The following is a 26,693-nucleotide window of genomic DNA, read 5'->3' as shown; positions in this document are numbered from 1 at the left end:
TGTTTCTGTTGGTTGTGATTGTTTACAATGTGTGTAATCGACTCGATTAAGTTCGCCGATTAGTTATATTACGAATTTTCATTTCTGAAAATGCTGACTGAAACAGTCTGCTTCTATTGTTTAGACTAATTATTGACAAATGTTGTAAATAGTCAACTAATTAATACTCGTCAATTAAATCATGTTTGTTTGTGAATCAGTGAATTCAAATGTATGCTGTAATTGTTGTTTTCTAAACAGGGCATTGTCAGCATATTGACAATGCTCCTGTGTATGTTTGATCTTAGTTCAATTATAAGTTCAGTTTGCATTATTATGCTGAACTCAGTGTAATATTGTCAAGTTTGAATTCAAATTCACAACTGTTGGATAGATGCAACTGTGTTAGGAAGATAATTGTGATTGATTCTAGCTGTTTAAAATCAGAAGGATAATTAAGCCTGGACATATTTTAAAATCTGTTTTGTATCAGATTCTGAACTTAAGTTAAAAGCAGTAATAACAGTAATTACAGCAGGAAATCTGGGTATTTCTGGGTTAGAAACAGTAGGGTAATGTGATAGAATAGTGGACTGAAAGTGGAATGTTAATAGCTATAGTTTAATGAGATAATGGAAAGCAAAGGGTAATGAGGCTGCTTAAAATCAGGATAGGATCATTTAATTTATTCAAAAGCAGTTTTTAATGGAATTTTTTTATTTTAAAAGAAGAAGGGGGTCCAAGAAGCACTGAAAATTGCCTAGGACCAGCCCTGTATAAATACAGGAGCTGGACAGACAGTTTGGAAGGGGAATTTGCTCAGAATTTAGGGCAGTTTTTGAGAGGGGAACTTGAAGAGAGTTTGAGAGATTTTTTAGGAGAGGAGAAGAAGAAACAGAAAAGAAACAAAGAGAACAGTTACACACACACACACACAGATACAACAGAAGAAACAGAAAAATCAAAAAAAAAATGGGAATTTGAAACTGAAAAGAAACTGAAATCTGCAATATTGTTCTTTTATTGAATCTGTTCAACTTTATTTGATTCCATTGTTCAGTTAAAATCTGCAGTGTCTTTTAAAAATATCGTCATTATTCATCTGGGTTCCCCGGATCCTGTTTGTTGCCCAAATCTGCTGAATTATTACTGCTGCTACTGCTGAAATTTACTCCTCCTACCTTCATTTTCAGGTACATGTCTTTTAAATTTTATGTTGGAAAGAGATTCAACATGACAAATAAATAGAGTTTGAATTGTAATACTGTCATCTACTCATTTGAGTTCTTTAGTTGAAAATTTCAGCTTTAGTTTCATGTTGGTTAACCAGTAGTGAGTTCGACTCGATGGCTACAAGTTAATTGTCTTATTTTGAAATTCATATAAAACTTTGTAATAATGTTATCCATGTCAAATTTCATTAGTTTAGTTATCTATGAGTTGTGTAAATAGGAAGCATGGCAGAAAGTTGGCTTTTATTTGCACTTTATGGTATTGTTAGATAGGTATAGCATAATATGACATTATCAAAGAAAATATGCTACTAGTTTATTTTGTTAGTTAATTAATTGTTGTTTAAAGCTAGATGATGATTGGTTGCAATTGGCTATCTTTTGGCATAACATTGGTTGTGTTCATAATTTATAGTTGAAAGATGCGTTAGTATAATCCGTATGTTCAAAAAATGTCAAAAATAGTAAGTAATATTGTATGCAATATCATTTTATTAAGTCAAAGACTTGTTCTCTTTCTTAATAATAAAGGGCTTAGGAACTTATACAATGTGAAAATTAATAGTTAGTAATAATTCACATAGATTGAGAATCAAATTGGTTTGATTATATCTATATCTATCCTAACTCAATCATAGGCATAATTAGTTAAATTAATTTCGTCTATTAAGATTAAAACAAGTATATGAGAAGAAGTTGAGATGCATATGCACAAATTGCAACACTTTAAATCAATGGTAATTAAAAATAGAATTTGCATTAAGTAAATAATGAAAATTCTTGGAAAATATTTCCTTCCTTTATGAATCATTCATTTTCAGTTCCATATGCAATTTATTCTTTGGCATATATATATATATATATGTCATATTTGTTTTAAATCTGAATAATTGGAATGAATATAATTTATATTCAGAAATTATAATCAATGGGCGACATTCAATAAATTGTGAATTTTTTTTTAAAGAATTAAGGGGTATTTTAAATGAAGATTTCTCATAATATAATAAACAATTTGTGGAAAAATCCCTGATATCATTATAAATATTTTGCACAATTAGGGATACGTTCGCGTACCTTGATTATATTTTTAAAAGCAAAAAATTCGGATTATGCGTACGCGCAATTTCGAGCGAATATTTAATAAAAGGATTTTTCCAAAGGCGTTAAATCAATTTCATAAAAACCCGAGATGTACGGTTCACTATTCAAGAAAAACAAATATTCTTGATTCGACACAATTTCGAAAAATGATTGTTTAATAAATATATTACCAAAAGTTATCGTGTACACGTACGCGTGACACAATTCCGCATTTTTAAAATTTATAACACGAATATACGTACGCATAATTCGATTCAAAGAAGGGTTCTCAATCACAATAAGTAAAAAGCAGTAGTAAAATCATGCAATAAAAACGTATTTAGTAAAATCAAGATAATTAAGCCAATAATAAAAACAGTTAAGCGACCGTGCTAGAACCACGGAATTCGGAAATGCCTAACACCTTCTTCCGGATTAACAGAATTCCTTACTCAGGATTTCTGGTTCGCAGAATAATAAACAGAGTCATATTCTCCTCGATTCAGGGATTGAAATTGGTGACTTGGGACGCCTTAAAATTCCCAGGTGGCGACTCTTAAATAATTAAATAAATCCCGTTTCGACTGTCCTTCGATTGGAGAAAACTCCCCACGCGCCCCCTCGGGCCCGACAAAAAGGAGGTGCGACAGCTCTGGCGACTCTGCTGGGGACCAACTCGGGGCTGTAACCCAGAACCATTGGTTCAGGGTTTAAAGAATTCGAGCTTAAAATATCTGTGTTAATTGGCTTTATTTACTATGAGATTTTCAATTGTTTATATGCTAATATGCTAAATGTTGCTGTTTACCGCTTTAATATTATTTGAATTGTGAATATATACAACTTCTACGAAACCCCCTTCTTTCTGAGTTTTCTGAATTTATGGTGTACACGTGCGCGTGACCCACCTTTTTGTTAAAGTCATACCAAATAAGACGAAGTTGGGACAAGTAACTAGGCCGGGCAGACTTTCGTGCTCCCGGTACGTTGCCCCCGCTTCGGCTCAAACTGTCCGTTTGGGTAAGCCAGGTTTAGAACAATCAACCTAAGGTTTTACACTTAGAATAACTCAGTCATGTACCGGATCCCTAGTAGGAACGAATATTTGCATCATATGCATTTGGCCTTGGAGACTCAACACAGGGGTTGGGTCTGTCTAGGACAGGTGAACCCAAAATAAAAAGACCATCATGATGCATCCTACTTGTTACTTGTGCATTCATTTGCCTCGAACATGCTTGTTGACCAGTTTAAATAAAATCATGGTAAGGAGAAAGGAATAAAATGAGTTTTTTTTTTAAAAAAAATATAATAAATAAAAAAAAAAATCGAAAAAAATATAGTTTTAAATTTTGCAATAAAGATATTTAAAAATAATATAAAAAAAAATCGAAAATTATTTTTTTTAGTATAAATTTTTAAAAATGAATTTTGACTTTATCAAAATTAAATTTCAGATACAAAATGAGCACCACACAAAGCCCCTCATCCACAAGTACGGAAGAATTTCTATGTCAGCTTCAAATGTGGTGGTATGATTTAGGCGAAGACGGTCAAAAATGGGTCGTCAAGCATTTGGGAAATCTCACGGACATTATGAAAGTTAAACCCCGTGATGATCTGATTGCGGCGTTAGTAACTTTCTGGGATCCTGTTCACAATGTTTTTCGTTTCTCTGACTTCGAGCTTACTCCTACATTAGAGGAGATAGCTGGCTATGTTGGTTTTGACGGAAGTTTAAGAAATCAAAGCTTGATATTCACAAAGGCTCCTTCAGTACATCGATTCTTCGGTCTTTTGAACATCAGCAGTCAAATCAGGAAAAGCAATGTCATCAATGGATGTTGTTCCTTCAACTTTTTGTATTCAAGGTTCGGAAAGTCAGATGGGTTTGAAATTCATGAAAAAGGCCTTACTAATAAGCAAAACAAAGACACTTGGCAGATTCACCGTCGATTTGCTTTCATGGTGGCTTTTCTAGGAGTCATGGTCTTCCCAAATAAAGAGCGAACAATTGATATTCGCACCGCAAAAGTTGTGCAAATCCTTACCACCAAAGAAAATCACACCCTTGTCCCCATCATTCTATCAGATATTTATCGGGCTCTGACTTTATGTAAATCAGGAGCAACGGTCTTCGAAGGATGCAAAATTTTGTTGCAAATGTGGGTGATGGAGCATCTCCAACAACAGCCCAAGATCATACAATATGGGTCAAAAAATGATAATTGCATCGAGAGCTATGAGGAAAGAACAAAAAATTATCAAGCTCCAGAAGGGATAGAAGCATGGGTATCTCATCTAAAGGCTTTAACAGCAAATCAAATTGAATGGACTCTGGGATGGCTCCCGATGAGGGAAGTAATACATATGTCAACCTCAAATAGTTATCTACTACTATTGGGATTAAGAAGCATTCAGCCGTATGCACCACTAAGAGTCTTAAGGCAACTAGGGAGATATCAAATAGTTCCTGATGATGAAGATTTGAGTATGCAAGTAATCGAATTACACCCAGAAGCCACTATTCCCGAAGCTCTACTTCAGCAGATGTGGAATGGATGTCGATACTTGAAAAGTGATACTCAAGTCCCAGACACTACAAAGGGTGAGATGAATCCTGGATATGCAAGGTGGTTCGAAAAACGGTCTCGCGTGGATGATGTACCAGAACCTGAGCTAAAAAGGCCAACAAAAAGACCCCATGTTCAAAACTTCAATGATAAAATCCAAGAGCGGTTGATCTGGGGAGAAAAAGAAAAAGGGTACAAAGCAACTATCCATGCCCTAAAAGAAAATCTAAGAAGCCTCAGTTTGGAGAAAGATTTGCAAGAACAAGAAGCCGAAGGCGAGAAAAAGAGTCTAGCTTGTGAGAATGAAAATCTTCATGCTCGATTCCAAAAAATGAAAAGAGTTTCTGAAACGCCAAAGAGGAGCTGGAAGGATCAAAAAACCATCGCCAATCTCTTTGAAAGAATGCAAGATTATGATTTCATTCTTGCGGAAAATGAAAGGGCATTGAGCAAAGCAAAAGAAAAGATCCAACAATTAAACGAAGAAGCCAGATCTAACAAGGAACGCCAAGATAGGCAATCCGAAAAAGACAAGGCACAATTCAAGAAGGAAAAAGACTATTGGATGCGATCAGAAGACCAGCTTCGTGCACAACTAGAAGAGGCAAGAAGATGCAACAGAGAACACCAACAAGCAGACCTCGACAGGGAAAGAGCGCAAGCAAGATTAGAGCAGGCCAGACTCCGAGCTTTGTTAGAATCAGCTCTAGATCGTGAGAACCGTGTCAGAGATATAGCCACCACTCGTCAGCAGCAATTGCAAGACCAAGACCAACGTCTCCAAGGTTTCAGGGCACAAATCCACGACCTGGCAGTCTTCACATCTCAAAGTTATGTAAACTGCCAAGGAATGGATTATGAAAGATTTACTGAGCATGCGCCCACTTTTGCTCGTCATCTAGCAATGGAGTTGGAAAGGATGTATCGTACGCTGGGAGGCCATCCGGGTCAAGCACCACATTGAGCAGATAATCCAATATTTGACAACAAAAATGGAAAGTGGGGCATGTTGTGAGATGTTATGAATTGTATCTTTTATTTAAGTGTGTGTGTTTTCAAGCCATTTTCTTAAAGTTTTCAAATGTAATTCCATCTTTGTGTAATGAATAAAAATGATTGCCTTTGGTCCGAACTACGCAAGGTCTGATTCATGTAAGAACATGATACGTAGGCAATCTCTAAGATTCGACCACCACGATAAAAGATATATATAATAAATAAAAGTGAATGACAATAAAAATTTCAAGAAAGCTGGGACGACACAAGCAGCCGAGCAAATGCATAATAGAAAGGGATTATTTGTCTAGGAGCATTGCATCTCAACGTGTGATTATATATGTGTTAAACTCTCAAAACTAACAAGTTTGTTCATTTTCAGAATTCAAGCAGTTAGTTTCTCTAAAGAGTATACTGGCATATTATCACTATCACACAAGATCAAAAGGACCAATACCCGAAAGTATGTCTATCCCAGATGTTGACACAGGTATGGAGATAGAAGAGATGGATGTCGGGAAAATGAAAGAAGAAATGCTTAAGCTCAAGCAGCAAATGGCTGAAATGTACCAAGCTTGGTCTACAGGACAGTTACCCCCATCTTACCCAAATAACCCTGCTCCATCAATGATCCAAACTCAGGATAATATCACCACTGAATTATCCCCAAGTTTCCCCATTTATCAGCACTACCGAGGCACCACCTCTCAGACACCACAGTCTCCACCTCCAAAACCAGTTCCGTACCTTCCTCCACCTATGACTCCTGTTTTCGTAGCACCTCCCCCTGCTACATTTCACAAATCTCCTAGTGAGCCTACATTTCAGGCCCAAGACAACCAATATTACCCCCCGGAGCCCACCTTCAAAGCCTCCGAAATCAATTCAACTGCTCCTCGGTTTGATCTCCCAACCGAAATTGACAAGCCAGCCAAAAATGCTGAACAAGAAGAGATGTTCAGGAAGGTCAAAAGTCTAGAACAATCGTTCCGAGACATGCGGGGATTAGGTGGGCAAGTCAGTGTAGCATACAAAGATTTATGCTTATTCCCTAATGTACAATTGCCAGTTGGCTTCAAGATGCCCAAATTTGACCTATACAGCGGGCACGGCGACCCAGTAGCCCACTTAAGGGGTTTCTGTAGCAAGATGCGAGGAGCTGGGGGAAAGGATGAATTATTAATGGCATACTTCAGTCAAAGTCTAAGCGGATCAGCTTTGGAGTGGTATACACGCCAGGACCATGGAAGATGGTACACCTGGGATGACCTGGCACAGGCATTCGCATACCATTTCCAATACAATCTGGAAATCATCCCAGATCGGTTATCTTTGACCAAATTTGAGAAGAAACACAATGAGAGTTTCAGAGAGTATGGTTTTCGGTGGAGAGAACAGGCAGCAAGAGTAGATCCTCCTATGAAGGAGAGCGAAATGGTAGACTACTTCCTCCAAGCCTTGGAACCGACTTACTATGCCCATTTGGTTTCAGCGGTTGGGAAATCATTCAACGAAGTAGTGAAGATGGGAGGTATGGTGGAAGAAGGCCTCAAGACAAATAAAATCATGAGCTATTCAGCAATTAAGGCAACTACTCAAGCTATTCAAGGCGGGGTAGGAGGAATCAGAAGAAAAAAAAGAGAGGAAGCAGCCGTAGTTGATTCAGGAATTTGGCCGGGAACCAGAGGGTCACCGCTTTACTATAATCAACAACGACCTCGCCCATCAGCTTACCACCATGATTCATCCCAACACTACTATCACCCTTCAGAGCCTCATTTTTCCATTAACCATGCTCAAGCATACAATCAGCCACTTGTTCACACCAATTGGCGTGCTCCTGTCACACCAAATGCTTACCCACGAGCCTATCCCGGACCAGGTTTCAGGCCGAGGCCAGCATTCAGGGGAGAAAGGGAACAGAAAAAGAAAACTTACACTCCATTGGGAGAGTCTTACACTAGTCTGTTTCACAGGCTGAGACAGCTAGACATGCTGAGACCAATACAATCCAAGTTACCCAATCCTCCTCCAAAGAATCTGGATTACACCATTAGTTGTGAATATTGCTCCGGTGCACCAGGCCATGATACAGAGAAATGTTGGCATTTGAAAAATGCAATACAAGAGCTGATTGATACCAATAAAATCGAGGTTCAAACCACCGAAGCCCCAAATATCAATAGAAATCCAATGCCAGCCCATCAAGAGGCTAATATGATAGAAATCATACAAGCTGATGGAGAGACAAAGAAGCCGTCACAAACTGTCATGATGATCAAGTCTCATGAAACCAAGCCAGATAAGCAGTTAACAGAGGAGAAGCCGGTATCTAAGCAGAACAGAAATGGTGATGGACCATCTATGACAATCGAGGAGGGATCATCGAGCAAAGTTGCCGCAAAACAAGAAATGCCGAAAGTGATAGTACCAGGGGTTGCTAACAAACCCATTATATTTGTGGAAGGAGCCCGTACAGATCATGTTATTATTGCACCTGTAATCCAGCTGCCGGTCATCAACAACAAAGCCATCCCATGGAACTATGAACGGGTGACTGTAATGTACAAGGGCAAAGAAATCAAGGAAGAAGTGTGTGAGGTGCAAGGCTTGACACGTTCGGGAAGATGTTTTACTCCCGAAGAGTTGAGAAAAACTAAAAACAATCCAATGCCAACAAAGAGAGCTGTGACGGAAGAAGAGGCGGAGGAGTTTTTAAGAAAAATGAAACTTCCATGATTATTCTGTTGTGGATCAATTAAAGAAGACCCCCGCTCAAATTTCATTGTTGTCATTACTGATACATTCAGAGGAGCACCGTCTGGCTTTGATGAAAATCCTGAATGAGGCTCATGTTCCTGAAAAGATCTCTGTAAATCATTTGGGAAAAATAGCCAACAGAATCTTTGAGACAAACAGAATTACATTTGCTGATGATGAATTACCTGTGGAAGGTACCGAGCACAACAGAGCTCTTTACCTCACCGTGAAATGTGAAAATTCCGTAGTAACCCGGGTATTGGTTGACAATGGGTCCAGTGCAAACATATGCCCTCTCTCCACTTTAAACAAATTAAAGATTAAAGAGGAGAGGATCCAGAAGAATAGTATCTGCGTACGAGGATTTGACGGTGGAAGCAGAGATTCATTTGGCGACATAGTGTTGGAACTAACTATAGGGCCAGTTGAATTCACAATGGAATTCCAAGTGTTGGACATATCTGTTTCTTACAACTTGTTATTGGGTCGACCATGGATCCATGCTGCTAAAGCAGTCCCGTCAACACTACATCAGGCTGTCAAGTTTGAATGGGATCATCAAGAAATAGTCGCGCATGGAGAAGAAAGTTTAAATGCTCACAACAGTACCATTGTACCGGTCGAGGGAACAGAAAATGACCAGGGACCATGGGTATACCAAGTGACAAACACAGTGTCGATAGAGAAAATTCCAGAAGGGAAATACCTTCCAAATCCAAGGATATCCTCTGCATCAGTCATGATAGCTTATGAAATGTTAAAGAATGGCTTTATACCCGGCAAAGGTCTGGGCTTATTTCTGCAAGGAATTGCACAACCAGTATCTCTCCCCGAGAACTGGGGAACATTCGGTTTAGGGTTCATACCTACCGCCAATGACGTGATAAGGGCCAGGAAGTTGAAACACCAAGCATGGGTTCTTCCAAAACCAGTACCACATCTGTCAAAGTCTTTTGTCAAGACCGGTGCTAAAAATCGCCCGATAACAACAATTCCTAAATCCCGGGTCAATCCTGAGAAGGAATTAATTGAAAGGTTCGAGAAATTGTTTAGTGATGTGAATATGTTGGAAAGCGGAGAAGGGTGTAGCAACGCAGAAGTTCAATTCGTTGGGCCAGAAACAAAGCTCAATAATTGGAAAGCCACTCCTTCTCCCAATTCGAAAGGAGTCTTGGTAGTTTATTTTGATTTTTCTTTCAGTTTGTTTGGGTTATTTCAAGGTTGTAATCCCAAAGTTTATCTTACAGTTGGTTTGAAGTGTGCAAAACCTTGTTATCTTTCATCATCCAATAAAAAGCAGTTTCCTTTTTATTATCATTCCTAATAGCTTTCTTTTCTTTTTCTTCTTTTCTGTACAGTTCCTTTTACGCTGGCTCTAGTGATATGGCATGCATGAGGAATCTTCAGCCCAGTCTTAAAAATCAATCTGGTTCCGAAATATTAATTCAAGAAATATATTGTGATTATGAATCAGAATATGATGAAGATGAGGTTTTTGAAGAGATTAGTAAAGAGTTAATTCACTTTGAGGAAAAAATCAAACCTAACTTGAGTGATACCGAGGACGTCAATATAGGGGACACGAGTAATGTCCGGGAAACTAAAATAAGTGTCCATCTCGAACCAAAGATCCGAGAAGAGTTAATTAAAGCACTCATAGAATTCAAAGATGTTTTTGCATGGTCGTATGACGACATGCCGGGCTTGAGCACTGATTTAGTGGTCCACAAATTGCCCACCGATCCAACGGTGCCTCCTGTCAAGCAGAGGCTGAGAAAATTCAAGCCTGATATGAGTATGAGAATTAAGGAAGAAATCACCAAACAATTGGAAGCAAAGGTCATTCGAGTCACTCGATATCCTGTTTGGTTGGCTAATGTCGTTCCTGTGCCAAAGAAAGACGGCAAAATTAGAGTATGCGTCGACTATCGCAATCTTAACAAAGCAAGTCCAAAGGATAATTTCCCATTACCCAATATCCATATTTTGATCGACAATTGTGCCAAGCATGATATAGGGTCTTTCGTGGATTGTTATGCCGGGTATCATCAAATTCTAATGGATGAAGAAGATGCAGAAAAGACGGCATTCATCACACCATGGGGAACTTATTGCTACCGGGTAATGCCATTCGGTTTAAAGAACGCCGGAGCAACCTATATGAGAGCAATGACCACAGTGTTTCATGATATGATACACAAGGAAATTGAGGTATACGTGGACGATGTGATCATAAAATCAAAGCATCAGGCCGACCACGTTGGGGATTTGAGGAAGTTCTTCTTAAGACTTCGCAGGTACAACCTCAAGCTTAACCCTGCCAAATGCGCATTTGGAGTTCCATCCGGAAAGTTGCTGGGATTCATAGTCAGTCGACGAGGCATCGAGCTAGATCTGTCAAAGATTAAAGCCATTCAAGAACTGCCACCTCCAAGAAACAAAACTGAAGTAATGAGTTTGTTGGGAAGGTTAAATTATATCAGCAGGTTTATTGCTCAGCTCACAACAACCTGCGAGCCAATTTTCAAATTGTTAAAAAAGGATGCTGCAGTCAAATGGACCGATGAGTGTCAGGAAGCGTTCGATAAAATAAAAGGGTACTTATCAAACCCACCCGTGTTGGTCCCGCCAGAGCCAGGAAGACCTTTGATTCTTTACTTGACGGTTTTGGAAAATTCATTTGGTTGTGTATTGGGGCAGCATGACCTCACTGGCAGAAAAGAACAGGCCATCTACTACCTTAGCAAGAAGTTCACAGCTTATGAGGTTAAGTATACTCATCTGGAAAAGACATGTTGCGCCCTAACATGGGTAGCTCAAAAATTGAAACACTATTTGTCATCCTACACTACTTACCTCATTTCTCGGTTGGATCCATTGAAATACATTTTTCAAAAGCCTATGCCAACGGGAAGACTTGCAAAGTGGCAGATATTGCTCACCGAATTCGACATCATCTATGTGACTAGAACTGCAATGAAGGCTCAAGCACTGGCCGATCATTTAACCGAAAACCCGGTCGATGAGGAATATGAGCCGTTGAAGACTTATTTTCCTGATGAAGAAACAATGCATATCGACGAGGTGGAACAAATGGAAAAACCTGGCTGGAAACTTTTCTTTGATGGAGCCGCTAACATGAAAGGAGTCGGAATAGGAGCTGTAATCATTTCTGAAACAGGGAATCACTATCCTGTTACGGCCCAATTGCGATTTTATTGCACCAATAATATGGCTGAATATGAAGCTTGCATTTTGGGGTTAAGACTAGCTGCAGACATGGGTATCCGAGAAATCTTAGTCATGGGAGATTCAGATCTTTTGGTACATCAAATTCAAGGAGAATGGGAAACCCGAGACTTGAAGCTCATCCCATACCGGCAATGTCTACATGATCTTTGTCAACGGTTTCAATCAGTGGAATTCCAACATATTCCAAGAATCCATAATGAGGTTGCCGATGCATTGGCTACCCTAGCATCAATGTTGCACCATCCGGACAAAGCTTATGTAGATCCAATACATATTCAAGTCCACGATCAGCACGCTTATTGCAATATGGTTGAAGAAGAATTTGATGGTGAACCATGGTTCCACGACATCAAGGAGTATATCAGAATGGGGATATATCCCGCACAAGCCACAGGAGATCAAAAGAGGACCATTAGGCGATTAGCAAATGGATTCTTCTTAAGCGGAGGAGTTTTGTATAAAAGAACACCAGATCTTGGATTATTAAGATGCATAGATGCCAGACAAGCTACAACTGTCATGTCTGAAGTACATTCAGGAGTTTGCGGACCCCACATGAGTGGATATGTGTTGGCAAAGAAAATCCTCCGAGCTGGTTACTATTGGCTTACCATGGAGCGAGATTGTATCAGTTTTGTGCGCAAGTGTCATCAATGCCAAATACACGGAGATTTGATTCATTCTCCACCATCCGAGTTGCACACAATGTCGGCACCATGGCCCTTCGTTGCCTGGGGCATGGATGTAATTGGACCAATTGAGCCGGCAGCATCCAATGGGCACAGGTTCATTCTGGTAGCTATTGATTATTTTACCAAATGGGTTGAGGCCAAGACATTCAAATCAGTGACCAAGAAAGCTGTGGTCGATTTTGTCCACTCAAATATCATATGTCGATTCGGAATCCCGAAGGTGATCATCACAGATAACGGTGCTAATCTTAACAGCAACCTAATGAAGGAAGTATGTCAACAGTTTAAGATTACACATCGCAACTCTACCCCATATCGGCCCAAGGCGAATGGAGCAGTAGAAGCAGCCAACAAAAACATAAAGAAGATACTTCGGAAAATGGTAGAAGGTTCAAAACAATGGCATGAAAAATTACCATTTGCATTATTGGGATACCGCACTACTGTTCGCACTTCAGTAGGAGCCACTCCTTATTTGTTGGTATATGGCACTGAAGCAGTAATTCCTGCAGAAGTTGAGATTCCTTCCCTTCGGATCATCGCCGAAGCAAAGATTGATGATGATGAATGGGTCAAAACCCGTCTAGAACAGTTAAACTTGATTGATGAAAAACGATTGACCGCAGTATGCCATGGTCAATTATATCAAAGAAGAATAGAAAGAGCATACAACAAAAAGGTGCGTCCCCGGAAGTTTGAAGTAGGTCAGCATGTGCTGAAACGTATTCTTCCACATCAGGTTGAAGCAAAGGGCAAATTTGCCCCAAATTGGCAAGGACCATTCATTGTGACCAGAGTATTATCGAATGGTGCACTATGTTTAACAGACATTGAAGGCAAGTGCATAGACATCGCGATCAATTCTGACGCGGTAAAGAGATATTATGCATGAATTTTTGAATGTTTGTATTTAGCATTATCTCGAAGATTGGAATGACAAAGGCAATTTATTCTGCTATCCGAAACACTATACCCTTTGCTTCCCCTTTGAGCCATACTTGTTTCTTTCCTACCCTCTCTTGGTAAAACAAAAAAAGAAAAAGAAAAAAAAAAGAAAAAAAAATCATCACTATTATTTGGTGAACTACGTTTGACCTGATTCCTCAAAGAAGGATACGTAGGCGCTTCACGGCTCGGTCATAGGGTGCACAATATACATAAAATGTGCACAAAAAGAAACATCAAGCGACCCCAATCAAGGAACTGGGGCAAGAATTGTATTGGAAATAAGAAAAAGATTCCAAGAGTTGTAATTTTAAACACATACCAAAACTGTTTAGCTTTTAATACCTTTTCCATTTCTAACCCCATACCAGAAAGACCTTTCGACCAATCTTAGAAAAATGCTGAGTCAAGCAAATGAAGATGGTTCATAATACTCTGGTACAAACAAGAAAAGAAAGTAAAAATGAGAGAGTCTTATAGGTGAAAACCCACACGGGCACCATAAGGCGACGGAAGTTGAGAGAAAAGTAAAATGAGAGAGTCTTATTGGTGAAAACCTTCGTAGGCACCATAAGGCGAAAAGGAAGTGAGAAATGAACAAATGAGGAAGGTTTATCGGTGAAAACTCTTTGAGATATTGCAAGTCCAATAGGTCTGTGAAATGAAAAATGAAGTTGGATTATGGAAATTTTGGGGAAAACGAAAATAAGACAATTGAAAGGAGATTGATTAAAAGACAGGGTTGATTAATACGAAATGCATACCATGATCATTGGTGCCAGTAACTCCAATCAGATAAGTTTTCATTCTTGCTCCAACAGTCATCCAAAATTGGATTTTTCTTTTTATTCTATAAATTGTCGAAATCAGCGTATTTCGTTACTAATAATCTTACTTTTCTAAAAATTTTGAGATAGGTTTTATTCCAAACAAATAAGAAAGAATGTCAAGGTATACTACCAAGATTCAAGGTTACAAAATATAGCCACGAAAGGTGGGAGATAAAAGATATGGGTGTAAGAAAGGTGAAATTAAAAAATGGATCAGCAAAGTCAGAAGGGACATATGATTACAGTTAAAAGGGTTTGAAGGAAAACATACAGAGGGGAATCCTATAGTCAAGGATCAATTACAAGGACAAAACAGTCTTTTCAACCATTCCAAGGCAATAAAGAGAAACGAAGAGAAGCATCACCATCGGCAAGAATACCCCAGTCAACCACCCTGCTTTAAACTAACGAAGTTTTCTTTGATTTAAAACAGGGGCAAATACAATACTTGTGTCAGGAAATACCTGATGAAAGAATTAAAGAAGTCAGGCGTCCACCTGGAGAATGAGGATAAAGAAATTGAAGAAGTCAGGCGTCCACCTGGAGAATGAGGATGAGAATTAAAGAAGTCAGGCGTCCACCTGGAGAATGAGGATGAAGAAAAGAAGAAGTCAGGCGTCCACCTGGAGAATGAGGATGAAGAAATTGAAGAAGTCAGGCGTCCACCTGGAGAATAAGGATGAAGAATTAAAGAAGTCAGGCGTCCACCTGGAGAATGAGGATAAAGAAATTAAAGAAGTCAGGCGTCTACCTGGAGAATGAGGATGAAAGAAAAGAAGAAGTCAGGCGTCCACCTGGAGAATGAGGATGAAGAATTGAAGAAGTCAGGCGTCCACCTGGAGAATGAGGATGAAGAAGTTAAAAAGAAGTCAGGCGTCCACCTGGAGAATGAGGATAAAGAAATTAAAGAAGTCAGGCGTCCACCTGGAGAATGAGGATAAAGAAATTAAAGAAGTCAGGCGTCCACCTGGAGAATGAGGATGAGAAAAGAAGAAGTCAGGCGTCCACCTGGAGAATGAGGATGAAGAATTGAAGAAGTCAGGCGTCCACCTGGAGAATGAGGATGAAGAAGTTAAAAAGAAGTCAGGCGTCCACCTGGAGAATGAGGATAAAGAGAATTAAAGAAGTCAGGCGTCCACCTGGAGAATGAGGATGAGAAAAGAAGAAGTCAGGCGTCCACCTGGAGAATGAGGATGAGAATTAAAGAAGTCAGGCGTCCACCTGGAGAATGAGGATGAGAAAAGAAGAAGTCAGGCGTCCACCTGGAGAATGAGGATGAGAATTAAAGAAGTCAGGCGTCCACCTGGAGAATGAGGATGAGAATTAAAGAAGTCAGGCGTCCACCTGGAGAATGAGGATGAAGAATTGAAGAAGTCAGGCGTCCACCTGGAGAATGAGGATGAAGAATTGAAGAAGTCAGGCGTCCACCTGGAGAATGAGGATGAGAATTAAAGAAGTCAGGCGTCCACCTGGAGAATGAGGATGAAGAATTTAAAGAAGTCAGGCGTCCACCTGGAGAATGAGGATGAGAAAAGAAGAAGTCAGACGTCCACCTGGAGAATGAGGACAGAGAATTAAAGAAGTCAGGCGTCCACCTGGAGAATGAGGATGAGAATTGAAGAAGTCAGGCGTCCACCTGGAGAATGAGGATGAAGAAGTTAAAAAGAAGTCAGGCGTCCACCTGGAGAATGAGGATGAGAATTGAAGAAGTCAGGCGTCCACCTGGAGAATGAGGATGAGAATTAAAGAAGTCAGGCGTCCACCTGGAGAACGAGGATAAGAAAAGAAGAAATCAGGCGTCCACCTGGAGAATGAGGATGAAGAAATTGAAGAAGTCAGACGTCCACCTGGAGAATGAGGATAAAGAAATTAAAGAAGTCAGGCGTCCACCTGGAGAATGAGGATGAGAATTAAAGAAGTCAGGCGTCTACCTGGAGAACGAGGATAAGAATTGAAGAAGTCAGGCGTCCACCTGGAGAATGAGGACAAAGAAAAGAAGAAGTCAGGCGTCCACCTGGAGAATGAGGACAAAGAAAAGAAGAAGTCAAGCGTCCACCTGGAGAATGAGGATGAAGAATTAAAGAAGTCAGGCGTCCACCTGGAGAATGAGGATGAGAAAAGAAGAAGTCAGGCGTCCACCTGGAGAATGAGGATGAAAGAACTGAAGAAGTCAGTCCACCTGGAGAATGAGGATAAAGAAGTTAAAAAGAAGTCAGGCGTCCACCTGGAGAATGAGGATGAGAATTGAAGAAGTCAGGCGTCCACCTGGAGAATGAGGATGAGAATTAAAGAAGTCAGGCGTCCACCTGGAGAATGAGGATGAGAAAAGAAGAAGTCAGGCGTCCACCTGGAGAATGAGGATGAGAATTAAAGAAGTCAGGCGTCCACCTGGAGAATGAGGATGAGAATTAAAGAAGTCAGGCGTCCACCTGGAGAATGAGGATGAAGAATTGAAGAAGTCAGGCGTCCACCTGGAGAATGAGGATGAAGAAGTTAAAAAGAAGTTAGGCGTCCACCTGGAGAATGAGGATAAAGAAATTAAAGAAGTCAGGCGTCCACCTGGAGAATGAGGATAAAGAAATTAAAGAAGTCAGGCGTCCACCTGGAGAATGAGGATGAGAAAAGAAGAAGTCAGACGTCCACCTGGAGAATGAGGACAGAGAATTAAAGAAGTCAGGCGTCCACCTGGAGAATGAGGATGAAGAATTGAAGAAGTCAGGCGTCCACATGGAGAATGAGGATGAAGAAGTTAAAAAGAAGTCAGGCGTCCACCTGGAGAATGAGGATAAAGAAATTAAAGAAGTCAGGCGTCCACCTGGAGAATAAGGATAAAGAAATTAAAGAAGTCAGGCGTCCACCTGGAGAATGAGGATGAGAAAAGAAGAAGTCAGGCGTCCACCTGGAGAATGAGGATGAGAATTGAAGAATTCAGGCGTCCACCTGGAGAATGAGGATGAGAATTAAAGAAGTCAGGCGTCCACCTGGAGAACGAGGATAAGAAAAGAAGAAATCAGGCGTCCACCTGGAGAATGAGGATGAAGAAATTGAAGAAGTCAGACGTCCACCTGGAGAATGAGGATAAAGAAATTAAAGAAGTCAGGCGTCCACCTGGAGAATGAGGATGAGAATTAAAGAAGTCAGGCGTCTACCTGGAGAACGAGGATAAGAATTGAAGAAGTCAGGCGTCCACCTGGAGAATGAGGACAAAGAAAAGAAGAAGTCAGGCGTCCACCTGGAGAATGAGGACAAAGAAAAGAAGAAGTCAAGCGTCCACCTGGAGAATGAGGATGAAGAATTAAAGAAGTCAGGCGTCCACCTGGAGAATGAGGATGAGAAAAGAAGAAGTCAGGCGTCCACCTGGAGAATGAGGACAGAGAATTAAAGAAGTCAGGCGTCCACCTGGAGAATGAGGATGAAAGAACTGAAGAAGTCAGTCCACCTGGAGAATGAGGATAAAGAAGTTAAAAAGAAGTCAGGCGTCCACCTGGAGAATGAGGATGAGAATTGAAGAAGTCAGGCGTCCACCTGGAGAATGAGGATGAGAATTAAAGAAGTCAGGCGTCCACCTGGAGAACGAGGATAAGAAAAGAAGAAATCAGGCGTCCACCTGGAGAATGAGGATGAAGAAATTGAAGAAGTCAGACGTCCACCTGGAGAATGAGGATAAAGAAATTAAAGAAGTCAGGCGTCCACCTGGAGAATGAGGATGAGAATTAAAGAAGTCAGGCGTCCACCTGGAGAACGAGGATAAGAATTGAAGAAGTCAGGCGTCCACCTGGAGAATGAGGACAAAGAAAATAAGAAGTCAGGCGTCCACCTGGAGAATGAGGACAAAGAAAAGAAGAAGTCAAGCGTCCACCTGGAGAATGAGGATGAAGAATTAAAAAAGTCAGGCGTCCACCTGGAGAATGAGGATGAGAAAAGAAGAAGTCAGGCGTCCACCTGGAGAATGAGGATGAAGAATTGAAGAAGTCAGGCGTCCACCTGGAGAATGAGGATGAAGAAGTTAAAAAGAAGTCAGGCGTCCACCTGGAGAATGAGGATGAGAATTAAAGAAGTCAGGCGTCCACCTGGAGAATGAGGATGAGAATTAAAGAAGTCAGGCGTCCACCTGGAGAATGAGGATGAAGAATTGAAGAAGTCAGGCGTCCACCTGGAGAATGAGGATGAAGAATTGAAGAAGTCAGGCGTCCACCTGGAGAATGAGGATGAGAATTAAAGAAATCAGGCGTCCACCTGGAGAATGAGGATGAAGAATTGAAGAAGTCAGGCGTCCACCTGGAGAATGAGGATGAAGAAAGAAAAGAAACAGTCAAGGCACCCACCTGAAGAACGAGGGAATGAAATTGAAATGTTGAAATCAAAAGCCCGCTCATATGGAAAAGGAGCACACTTAGAATCAATAAAGCAGAGGAGTCCAACAGAATCCCCAGCAAGAAACAACAAGAGTTCCAAAAGGAATACGGAATAAGCCAAATGCCCAAGAGTCACCAAGATATCAAGACAACAAGAAACGCAAGGGCATGATCTAGATAAGATTTTTATAATTCCTGTACCATAATCTAGTTTAATTTTTGTATTACCTTGGAAGTAAGGTGTAATATGGAGGTCAGCAAGCAGTAAAAACAGCACGGAGCAGCAGTAACATCACAGTCCCACGGTAGTCCCAGCTACCAAAAAAATTTCCGAACTACACTGACCTGATTCCTTTATAGCCAAGGATGTGTAGGAAACCTTTGAAGCAGAGGTTCGGTCAAATCTTTCTAAAAATGTTTCCCACGGAGTATTCGAACGGGCAGAAATCGCTCGTATCCGCTCACTTTATCTTTGCGCGAAAACTCTTCGAGTTTCCGCACAAAGAGGGGCAGCTGTGAGCACGTGATTTTTGCCTTACGAAAACTACTCCAAAATAAATCAAAAAATAAAATAAATTTCTTTTACTGTGTAATTTTTGAATTTTGCGTGATGCTAAATAATTGTGTTATATCCGTAAATGTTTACTATGTCTTAATAAAATGAAAATAAAATAAAATACATATTGCATGCATATAGGATTTAATTATGCATTTAAAAGATAATTTAAATAAAATCACAAAAATATGCATTGGTTCTATTTCAAATGTTTCACTGTGTGATTGATGTTTTGTCTATGTGTTAAATAATTGTTATAGAGTAATTAATATATTTTTGTGAAGTTAAAATTATATTATAGTTAATATTATTGTAATGATAATTTTGTTTTTATTTTTAATTAGGATTTTATTAATTAATAAAATCAGAAAATAAAAAATGTATACAAGTTGTAAGATTTGGACCTGGATTAAAATCCAGGCCCAAATCAATTTATCTACCCCACAGCCCAATCCAAAACAGCCCAGGTACTGGGCCAATGCAGCTACGCCAAACGACGTCGTTTGGTGATCATTCATCAAGGGCCGTTGGATTAAGTCCATCCAACGGCCAAGATTTCATCACCCTAACCCAAGACCCTTACCCGATCCAATACCCGGTTCAACCCGTCCCCCTAACTTAAACCAAACGACACTGTTTGGTTAAGTGAATAGATCTCAGCCATCCATCCTGCCTAATCCAACGGTCAGTATCCACCCACCATTCCCCTATACAAACCCATAATCCTTACCCCGACCCCCTAACTAAACAACCCCCCCTCTCCGCTCCTGTTCATCATCGTTCCAAACCTACTCCTAACCCTAGCCGCCCTAGGATTCCACCGCCTGAAACCCGGCGGCATCAACGCCGCCGATCACCACCTTAACACCCCAGAACCCCCTGAACCTCCTCTATCCAAATATGTTATCTGCTTGGTTCGAATCTCCCTGAAGGTTCTCGAATCTTCATTTGAAGATTCGAGCCAAGTTCAGATCTAAACCAAACAGCACCTAGTTAACACCATAGCTTCCCCTAGTCATCCTGAGTATGGATCTGTTGTTTGTTTGGCTCGAATCAGTTCCGAGCTTCTCGAATCTTCTTTTGAAGATTCGGACCAAACAAGAACAAGCTCAGATTTGTTTTAAGCTGACACCAAATGACCCCTAGGCTACCCTCACCCTTGTGTCATGTTTGGTTCTTCTCGAATCTGACCAGAAATGGTTAAATCCCAAATCGAATTTTTAAGAACCCTAAAAATACCAAACTTTCGGATTCTGTTCAGATTAAGTAAAGATTGAGGTTCAATCGACCTTAGTCGAAGTATTTTCAGTGGAAAATACTTCGACTAAGGTCTGTTTGATTTCAAACAAAAATCCAAATCCAAGTTGAGTTCGAGTCGGATTAAAATTGAAGATTCAAAGGTATTTTTCTATTATTTTGTGTATTCTACGTGTATTGTTGTCTGTGTCAATAGCTTTTTAATTTTTCATATTTGTTTTGATCAATTCTGTCATTTCTGTCTCCTACCTATCTACTTGATCCGAATGTGAATTGTTTCTGTTGGTTGTGATTGTTTACAATGTGTGTAATCGACTCGATTAAGTTCGTCGATTAGTTATATTACGAATTTTCATTTCTGAAAATGTTGACTGAAACAGTCTGCTTCTATTGTTTAGACTAATTATTGACAAATGTTGTAAATAGTCAACTAATTAATACTCGTCAATTAAATCATGTTTGTTTGTGAATCAGTGAATTCAAATGTATGCTGTAATTGTTGTTTTCTAAACAGGGCATTGTCAGCATATTGACAATGCTCCTGTGTATGTTTGATCTTAGTTCAATTATAAGTTCAGTTTGCATTATTATGCTAAACTCAGTGTAATATTGTCAAGTTTGAATTCAAATTCACAACTGTTGGATAGATGCAACTGTGTTAGGAAGATAATTGGGATTGATTCTAGCTGTTTAAAATCAGAAGGATAATTAAGCCTGGACAGATTTTAAAATCTGTTTTGTATCAGATTCTGAACTTAAGTTTAAAAGCAGTAATAACAGTAATTACAGCAGGAAATCTGGGTATTTCTGGGTTAGAAACAGTAGGGTAATGTGATAGAATAGTGGACTGAAAGTGGAATGTTAATAGCTATAGTTTAATGAGATAATGGAAAGCAAAGGGTAATGGGGCTGCTTAAAATCAGGATAGGATCATTTAATTTATTCAAAAGCAGTTTTTAATGGAATTTTTTGATTTTAAAAGAAGAAGGGGGTCCAAGAAGCACTGAAAATTGCCTAGGACCAGCCCGTATAAATACAGGAGCTGGACGGACAGTTTGGAAGTGGAATTTGCTCAGAATTTAGGGTAGTTTTTGAGAGGGGAACTTGAAGAGAGTTTGAGAGATTTTTTAGGAGAGGAGAAGAAGAAACAGAAAAGAAACAAAGAGAACAGTTACACACACACACACAGATACAGCAGAAGAAACAGAAAAATCAAAAAAAAAATGGGAATTTGAAACTGAAAAGAAACTGAAATCTGCAATATTGTTCTTTTATTGAATCTGTTCAACTTTATTTGATTCCATTGTTCAGTTAAAATCTGCAGTGTCTTTTAAAAATATCGTCACTATTCATCTGGGTTCCCCGGATCCTGTTTGTTGCCCAAATCTGCTGAATTATTACTGTTGCTACTGCTGAAATTTACTCCTCCTAACTTCATTTTCAGGTACATGTCTTTTAAATTTTATGTTGGAAAGAGATTCAACATGACAAATAAATAGAGTTTGAATTGTAATACTGTCATCTACTCATTTGAGTTCTTTAGTTGAAAATTTCAGCTTTAGTTTCATGTTGGTTAACCAGTAGTGAGTTCGACTCGATGGCTACAAGTTAATTGTCTTATTTTGAAATTCATATAAAACTTTGTAATAATGTTATCCATGTCAAATTTCATTAGTTTAGTTATCTATGAGTTGTGTAAATAGGAAGCATGGCAGAAAGTTGGCTTTTATTTGCACTTTATGGTATTGTTAGATAGGTATAGCATAATATGGCATTATCAAAGAAAATATGCTATTAGTTTATTTTGTTAGTTAATTAATTGTTGTTTAAAGCTAGATGATGATTGGTTGCAATTGGCTATCTTTTGGCATAACATTGGTTGTGTTCATAGTTTATAGTTGAAAGATGCGTTAGTATAATCCGTATGTTCAAAAAATGTCAAAAATAGTAAGTAATATTGTAATCAAAAAATTCGGATTATACGTACGTTCGCGTACCCTGATTATATTTTTAAAAGCAAAAAATTCGGATTATGCGTACGCGCAATTTTGAGTGAATATTTAATAAAAGTATTTTTCCAAAGGCGTTAAATCAATTTCATAAAAACCCGAGATGTACGGTTCACTATTCAAGAAAAACAAATATTCTTGATTCGACACAATTTCGAAAAATGATTGTTTAATAAATATATTACCAAAAGTTATCGTGTACACGTACGCGTGACACAATTCCGCATTTTTAAAATTTATAACACGAATATACGTACGCGTAATTCGATTCAAAGAAGGGTTGTAAACAATAAGTAAAAAGCGGTAGTAAAATCATGCAATAAAAACGTATTTAGTAAAATCAAGATAATTAAGCCAATAATAAAAACAGTTAAGCGACCGTGCTAGAACCACGGAATTCGGAAATGCCTAACACCTTCTTCCGGATTAACAGAATTCCTTACTCAGGATTTCTGGTTCGCAGAATAATAAACAGAGTCATATTCTCCTCGATTCAGGGATTGAAATTGGTGACTTGGGACGCCTTAAAATTCCCAGGTGGCGACTCTTAAATAATTAAATAAATCCCGTTTCGACTGTCCTTTGATTGGAGAAAACTCCCCACGCGCCCCCTCGGGCGCGGCAAAAAGGAGGTGCGACATCAATTATAAACGTTGTTGATCTTCATTAACTGGGCGCCTCGTTCCCTTCTTCATCTTGCTTCTTCTGCTTGTTGAAACTTGTATTTATCTTCTTAATCTCTCATTGTCTTTCACGATAAAAATGGGTATACATTCTTGCCTTAGCAGGAAGCTTACACCTTTCAGTACACCCATGATCTGCTAAAGACCTCACATTTACTTATCGTAAGCATCGTACCAAAAATCCAATTCCTCTCACTCAGCTCTTCCACAACTATCACTCTTTCCAATCTTATTTCCGAATGTAGGTATCGTCTTATTACGAATAATAAAAAAAAGAATTTTGGAATTTGAATTCTTATAAGTTAGATCTACCACACGATCTAGAGTAAGGAGATAGAGTTACAATCCTAAATGCCCTGTAGCCTCCTGCTTATAAGTGTGGTGCAAGACACACCCATAAACAAGACTCTACTAGACACGACTTGTAGACTCCCTAGGACAGAAATGCTCTAATACCACTTTTGTCACGCCCCAAACCTGGAGGGCGAGACCGGCACCTAGTGCCTCACATATCCTTGCGTACCAACTTGCAATAAAGGGACTCTGAACATATGATGTCATACTTTGACCATGAGCCACATTGCAAGACAACAACAAATGCTAACTAAATGTCAATATAAAACTAGGCCGACAAGGCTGTCATAATTGTTACAGCTGACAAACCAACCAAATATACATACAAGGCCTGCAAGCCCAACATACTGCACTAACTGACATGATATGTCTACAAGCCTCTACAAGCTCCCCAACCTACTCATAACATACACACACACACACACACACACACACACACACATACATACACATATATATATATATATATACACACACAAGATGTACATAAAGCTCTAGACCTGGCAAATCCGAAAGGCAAGGAGCTTACCGATCAAGCTGAACTCGGATAACACCTAATGAGGAGGCCTACCCGTCTATGTGTCTGAACCTGCACACATAAAATGCAGCGCCCCCAGAAAAGGGACGTTAATACGAAATAATGTACCGAGTATGCAAGGCAATATACTGAAAGTTAAAACTGAACTGATACTAAAATAATTGCAAGTAGCTGGAAGACAAAGATAATCTGAAGATATACTGACCTGATGATGCTGACTCAACTCTCTCAATATAGTAAGTAAAATAATTGTCCGGCCCTATATATATATATATATATATATATATATATATATATATATATATATATATATATATATGTTCTATCGTAGTAGGCTCGCTCATATGCACTCGACCATACTAGGCTCTGTAAGTCAACCAACTGGGCTCGCTCATAGGCGCTCGGCCACAATATGATCGGTATATAACATACAATCTGATCAGAGGTTGCCCAATAGAGGTCTGCCCATCAATTATAGCTCGATGGTAATGAAAATACTTTTAATACTGTATATATGTAAACTCTCTGCTCTTTTGACCGGAAGAAGGAAATACTCAACTGAATATGCACTCCCGATAGAAGAATATGGTAACTTACAAAACTAGAAAAATATATATAATTTGCAAGACTAGCAAAATATACGTAAATTCCGGGATATGAATTTTTCTCTATGCCTCGTTATCAAACTTGTGTAATTATGATATCATGCTAAAATGAGGAAAAGCTTAGTCTTAACATACCTAGAGTAGGAAAAACTCCATATAATATTCTGTCGGAAACCTTCGTGGATTGAACTTAGAACCTAATAATCGGATTAAGCTTCTGCTCTTTGAAATTGAGGAACGAAATCTTGTTTTGTAATGTTAAAATTTGGACGAAAATTACTTCAATTGAAGTTTTTGTTTGAAAATGAAAATGCTTCTGCTTTTAATCGTTCTTGCCATTTTAACGCCAAATACTTTGAAAATCAAAATGCTTCTGCTTTTAATCATTCTTGGATTTTAAAGCCAAATGTTGATTGGTAAAGAGACCAAAGAAATGACTTAGTCTTGCTTTTCATTTCAAGACTTGTACGTGTAAATAGGGCATCTCATGCCTAATGACTCATCAAGCTTTTTGTTGCCACTTTGTCTTAGATTAATGCCAAGCGGCAGCGCAAAAAGGATATTTATCCACTTAATTTTAATTAACTAGGTAATGTCTCGTTACCCAGTAATTAATTAATTACCCGCAAAATTGAGAATTATTCCCACTTACTTAAAATATTATACACTTTTCACATACCTTATGCACCTTAATATTATGGTCATGTGGTACCTTTTATGGTACTAGTCCATAAATACCGAGTATTTTAACTCGAGCCGTATTCTATCTCAACATGCCAAACTTGGATGAAAATTCATTTTGTTTGACTTGCTCCCTCTTTCACCTTTACTAATCACTTATGAAATAGCATAATCCTTATAATCTCCAAATAATCTTTACTTTAACTGATTTCAATTACCTTATGACCAATTCAATGTACAATACTTCAGGGTGCAACATCGTCGTAACTTAATACTATAAAGCGTGACATCACCATAATATATTACTACAGAGCATAACATCGATGTAATACTGTGGGGCGTAACATTATTTTCCTAGATTGAGGGCTTTGTTGGAGGGGTCTTCCGGTTTCAAGATCCAAGGATAATTTGCGGGGTTCATAGGTGTACGACCTCATTCCATGTAATGCACTCACACATTCCACATAGCCATCTTTCTCCTCATCATCATCAAGATTGAGAAAAATAGCTTCCAAAGTATCCTCAATATTCATTGTACCACTAGCATCATCAATAATCACATAAGTCAACAAGTCCACAGATGAACAAACTTCATTGATATTCGGTTTCCTCATAGATTTGCACACATGGAAGACCACTTTTTCATCACTCACCCGGAAGGTGAGCTCACCGGCTTCCACATCAACAAGAGTCTTCCCCGTAACAAGGAAAGGTCGATCCAAGATAATTGGCACCTCATAGTCCACTTCACAATCAAGAATCACAAAGTCTGCCGGGAGGATGAACATATCAACACGAACCAACACATCATCAACAATACCCAATGGTCTCTGTTTACGGTAAAATCGGGGGTGTCCAATTTTCTCATCATTATGGTGCCCCGCGAATGTGCTTCTCAAGGTTAGAGACCGAGGTCTAAGCTCACTATCAAGGGTCATCGGGGCCCGATCTCGGGGCAGTACAGACCAACGGCTACATTAGAAAGGAGGAAAGTTCCCAAGACGCTTGGCTAAGACTGACAGAGCCTAGCGTGCTATTCTAGACCTAATGTAGGGCGTCAGGGCATCATATCAAGCTGTCACATCCCCATTTCCGAGTAGTTAATGTATTTTGTACTATGTTATGATTACCCTCCTATATAAAAGGCATTCCTACCATTTTTGTAAATTCTGTTGCTCCATCCGCTTCACAAGATATATAGAAGAACATTCTCTTTGCTCTCTCACATACTCTCTTGATTGCTTTCATTTCTTTTCTTATTTGTCCATCATTTATTGCTTATCATTGTCCATAAAGAGCCTTCATCGATTATT

At 39.2% G+C, this 26,693-nt stretch overlaps 1 protein-coding gene across 1 annotated transcript; it reads right to left on the bottom strand.

The window, feature by feature from the left end:
* Positions 1 to 434: 434 nt before the first annotated feature.
* Positions 435 to 26,318, bottom strand: LOC138873832 (uncharacterized). Its single transcript, XM_070152312.1, has 2 exons — positions 25,836 to 26,318; positions 435 to 572 (listed from the first exon to the last, which is right to left on the bottom strand). The coding sequence occupies exons 1-2, from the start codon at positions 26,316 to 26,318 to the stop codon at positions 435 to 437; spliced, it is 621 nt and encodes a 206-aa protein (XP_070008413.1).
* Positions 26,319 to 26,693: the final 375 nt, after the last annotated feature.

Source organism: Nicotiana sylvestris, chromosome 7 (genome assembly GCF_000393655.2).
Source record: "Nicotiana sylvestris chromosome 7, ASM39365v2, whole genome shotgun sequence".
Classification (NCBI taxonomy): Eukaryota; Viridiplantae; Streptophyta; class Magnoliopsida; order Solanales; family Solanaceae; genus Nicotiana; species Nicotiana sylvestris.
This window is presented reverse-complemented; position numbering and strand designations above follow the sequence as displayed.